This window comes from Gadus macrocephalus, chromosome 5, assembly GCF_031168955.1.
Source record: "Gadus macrocephalus chromosome 5, ASM3116895v1".
Lineage (NCBI taxonomy): Eukaryota > Metazoa > Chordata > Actinopteri > Gadiformes > Gadidae > Gadus > Gadus macrocephalus.
The window spans coordinates 8,110,916-8,115,915 of record NC_082386.1 but is presented as its reverse complement, the minus strand read 5'-3'; the positions used below and the strand labels follow the sequence as shown (position 1 = coordinate 8,115,915).

General features: G+C 43.2%; 1 protein-coding gene across 1 annotated transcript; it reads left to right on the top strand.

Moving 5' to 3' along the window:
- The first annotated feature begins 2,041 nt into the window (after window positions 1-2,041).
- Window positions 2,042-4,440, top strand: adi1 (acireductone dioxygenase 1). The gene is given in 5 exon segments (XM_060051992.1): window positions 2,042-2,265; window positions 2,748-2,867; window positions 3,479-3,623; window positions 3,626-3,660; window positions 4,228-4,440. Coding segments are annotated over 5 exon segments (540 nt in total). The 5' UTR covers window positions 2,042-2,142; the 3' UTR covers window positions 4,345-4,440.
- The last annotated feature ends 560 nt before the right edge of the window (window positions 4,441-5,000 follow it).

Genomic DNA, 5,000 nt, shown 5'->3' with positions numbered 1-5,000 from the left:
TGGCCTGGGAACGCTTTGGTTTCAGCCCCAGAGTCGTCATTCACTGCTCTGTGTGGGTGTGGTGCATATAGCTTATGTAATGGGATCACATGCACACACAGCTGATACAAAACCACACATGGAAACTAACACAAAGGGCAGAAGCGTAGACCTACACATGCAACATTGAGAGAGCCCCAAACGTGGGCACACGTGCTCGCCCGTCGCCACCAACCCTCTGTGCACACACAGCACACTGTGCCCAAATCAACACTTGCACCTCTACCTTTCCACTAGTGACACAAAGAGACTTGTCAGGTAGTGGGGGTGGTGGGGGCCAACATGAGCCACGATGCCAACCGATACCCGAGGAACAAAGCTGACCGGTGGTCACCCCCTCTCGGGCCACAGCCTCAGAAGGCACATCCACCTATTCTCGGGGTCACTCAAAACGAATCGGGAGAAATGATTAACATTGTTTGACAGGCGCCATATCCTTCCCTGCCCTCCCCCCTCCCGCATCTGATGTCATAACCCCGGCCTGCGGTATCAAAGTGGAAGATATGTTCCAACATACTGAGGTCCCAAGACATCTATTTTGATTGGATGTCATACTCTCTCACCACCACGACCACCACCACCAACACCTCCCCGCCCAAAATTGAAGTCATGAGTCAGGCTCCAGCATGCTTGCAAGGGGTATGTTTTGAGTGCAGCCTGTATGTGTGCATGCTTGTGTTCCCATATGTGTTTGCGTGTGTTTGTTCGCATTGTGTGAGTGGGTGCGTGTGTGTGTGTGTGTGAGAAAGAGTGTGTTTGTGTGTTTTACCCAAAAGACAGTGGTCCGGTTTGCAATATTTGGGTCCTGTGGTCCTTATGATTAACAGTGAACAAATGCTGTGTGGTTCATTGCAGCTCGAGTTCCCACACTGTCTTGCTCGGTCGCACTAGAGAGCACAGACACCAGCCCCTGTGGGAACTGGACTCTGTACTAAATTGTGACAAAAGGATGCATGGCGTACTTGAAGAAGAATTGGTATTGCTTATGACACACTGTTTAAGAAAACTGGAGAAGACAGATATTCCTTGCTAGCGTGTTGTGGTGACTGCGACTGGATGCATGGGCTCTCCTCATGGTTAACCGGCCAGCACCCCATCATCATTTTAATATGTTTTGCATGTATTTACCTGTGTGTCAATTATTGCACCCATTGCACTCCTGACCATCCCTGGAAGAAGGGATCACCTACGCGTTTGGGAGTTTTTTCTGGCCCTTGTGGGGCCTTGGGTCAAGGGGGGTGTCATACATATTTGGCCTGTTAAGCCCTTTGAGACTGTAGTGGTGATTAAGGGCTATACAAATAAAATTGAATTGATTTGAATCCCCCCTTTAAGGAATTACATGGGCTACTTTCGACACTCTCTGGATGGATCCCTGAATAGTGAGGTTAAAAATGTTTGATGATGGAGCACATGCAGTTTTGCGACTCTACTCTTTCAGTAGTTTATGGATTTAGTCCACAGGTCAAAACACGACAAGACCTTTCTGGTTGTTGTCTACATATTTTCCAGTGGATTCTCCATATTTCCGAGGTAATGCATGGTGGGTGATTTGGAGGTTGGAGAGTGTTGTGTGTCTGTCGACCCTTGTTAAATAACATTAATAACTAAAACAGAGGGACTCAAGGGGGTTGCAACACCACAGAGGGCCAAAGAGGGAACAATGCTTCAGGCGAACAATGAAATATTGCACCTTGTCGGTTTTAGGTTTTCGAACAGCAACCTTACCTCCATGCTGTCACCAAGTGGCCAACTGTTGACATTACGTCCATTATAACGTAGTATTCCCACATTTACTGTAGTATTTACGCAAAGATTATACATGAAGACATAAGGCTATTTAAATATATATTTATATTAATAGTTTATTTATTATATAATAAATTAATTGAAATAACAATAAACTATTACGTTTCTGGCTGATTTCCTTGAAACCCCTGAAAGTCCATAGTGTTAAAACTGTTCACACATTGTGAAAGCACATTGAAAAAGTTACTTGGGACCACCAGAGAGTCACATGGGCCAGCTGGTTACATGACTTCACCACCACCACCACCACCACCACCAGATTAACAACAATACATTCATCACCCAAGTCGCAGGATGCCACTGGAGGCTTGGTATATGGACAGCTCTGATGAAGATCAGAGACTGCCACACAAACTCAGCCCAAACCAGCCCGTCTCTTTGGACGAATTAAAGAAGATCGGCGTCTTGCACTGGAAGGTACAGCTACTTTATGTGCAATCGTTCAGGCTAACCCGTTAGCCCCCGCAGCTAACAGCGCCCATCCGCTACAGTAGCCTGAGCTAAGGATACATTAAAGAAAACGTTTCTTTTTTTTGTTGTGTGAAGCAAGGTTATTAAGCATTCTCACCGTTTGTTTTGATCTTACATGCAGTCACTCACGTCTTTGTGTTGATTTACGTTGTGCATATATAACTAGTAGTCTGTTAACAATGTTTTCATTGCCCAGGGATTTGGATCTAAACATACCAACATTTAGGGGATCACATGTTTCCAGTGAAAGTTGCACAACCAAACCATCAGAAAACGGTGTATTTGGAACTTTAATCCAAATCAAAACATTCAGACATGTCATGCTGTGAAACCTTCAACAATAAAGTATTACCCTAAAATATATCGGGTGGATTGTGGTTTCTTGAGAGAATCTGAGCGATCATTGATCCATTTGTATTACTTCTCAGTTGAACGCTGAGATGTATGAAAATGACCCGGAGTTGGAAAAGATTCGCAAGGATCAAGGCTACTCCTTCAGTGACGTCATCACCATTCAGAAGGAAACACTGCCCAATTATGAAGAAAAGGTAATGCAATCTCCTGGTCAAAAGACAGCTCACTGTTGTTGTAAAACCCTTTTGCAATAACATTTAAATAATAACCCCTTTATTACTTGAGTAATATTGCTGTGATAGGATACTTGAATATACTTAAACAGTGTTTGAAGCAAAGCAAGTAGAAACTGTTCAATTTTGTTTAATAATTGTATGGACAGTATGAACCATGACGTGTGCCGCCGCAAATTTCATGTTAATCTGCATTCAGTGTGATGCAAATCTATTATGTTGAGTGTGTGATGCCTGTATACAATAAATCAGTATTCAGTTTATCAAGGTAAAAAAAAGTCAGTTCAGAGAGTGTGATTACTCAACTGACACGGCAGTGCTAAATTTAATTTATGGGACCATGCTATAATAACCAAAAATCCCAAGTTCCATGTAGGCCTTAACCCCCTTCCCCCGTATCTCTAAACTGGCGTAGTTGTGGAGAACAGATCGGCACTGGGGACAGCTGCCGCCTTAATTAAAACTCCCAATTAAATCAATTCAAATTTGCAAGGTGCAATTAAAACACATGAGGTGGAATCCGTGGCCCCCTAGGTAATCTCCCTCTCCGCCCGCCTCCCCTCCTCCAACAGCTGAAGATGTTCTTCGAGGAGCACCTCCACTTGGACGACGAGATCCGCTACATCTTGGATGGGCCAGGCCTACTTTGACGTCAGGAGCGGCGTGCATACCGATGGATCCGGATCGCCATGGGGAAAGGCGACCTGATCACGCTGCCCGCGGAATCTACCACCGCTTCACCCTGGATCAGACCGTAAGTCAATGGGGGCGACAGTATAGCGGAGGGGTAGGCCGGTTAACTGGGGACCTGAAGGTTCCTGGTTCGATCCCCGGCCCCTCCTAGCTCCTGACTAGCTGGCTGTCGCCCTGTGTGGTTGACTACGCCGTCGGTGTGTGAATGAATGGTTGTAAGTCATTTTAGAAAAAGGGTCAGCAAAATCACCTAAAATAATAATAATAATAATAATACATTTAATTTAGAGGCGCCTTTCAAGACACCCAAGGTCACCTTACAGAGCATATAGTCATCATTCAAAACTATGTAAAACAGACTAGGAATAAAAGGAAAACAGAGGTTAAACATGAATATAATAATAATAATATAATAACACTCAGACGCCTAAAGTGAAGGGGGGACCTCACTAACCACCACCAATAAAAGAACATCAATAAACATTAACAATCATGATGGTCAATAGGTTTGATGTACACATAAGTGACATATTAACTGTATATATATCAAATTGTAGAATTTGTATGGGATGTTTATGGGAACATTCTGCAGTATTGTATTGGCCTTATAGTGTGTTTGTATTTGCAGAACTACACGAAAGCCATGCGGCTGTTTGTGGGCGAACCCGTTTGGAAAGCTTACAACCGGCCTGCAGACGACTTTGAGAAACGTCAGCAGTACGTTGCTTCACTACAGTGTTCCTGAAACATGGGAGAGAGAGACACACACACTAATGTGGATGTAAAATCAGTATTTACACAAATCAAATGCATAGTCTAGTTTAGTGCCTTGATTGTTATGAAATCTCAGTTTTGTTCACATGAAAATAAAAATGCTGCTAACTTTCAAACTTTTTGTCTGTTTTGGTATATCCTTATACAAACAACCTCAAATGCTGACAAGTTAATTTAAAAATACAATTTTATTTTCAATAAAACAAATGACTGCACAGAGTAAAGTAAGGTTAACGGCACATTCTCTGCAAACTACGATTATTATAATGATAAGATATATTCAATCAAATATTGAAGCGCGACACAAGCATTCTTATATAACATCCCTATTATAATATGTACAGCTTTATATTAAGTGATTCATTTTCTAATAGTGTAAGGAGAGGTTCACACAACAGTCCAACTTGTAGAGAGAGAGATATTTAGCAGGTTAAGATTTGATAGTGAATGATGACCGTATCTATACAATTATAAACAAACTGCTCGGAGGGAAAGCGGAAGGGAGAGCCACATTGACCGTCCTGGAGCTCAGGATAATGCCCATGCTGTCTAGCAGTACCACGTCGTCTGCCCTTATTACCACGTGTGTGTGGCAGGTGGAGGGTGGGAGGGTTGGTGCTCATTCAA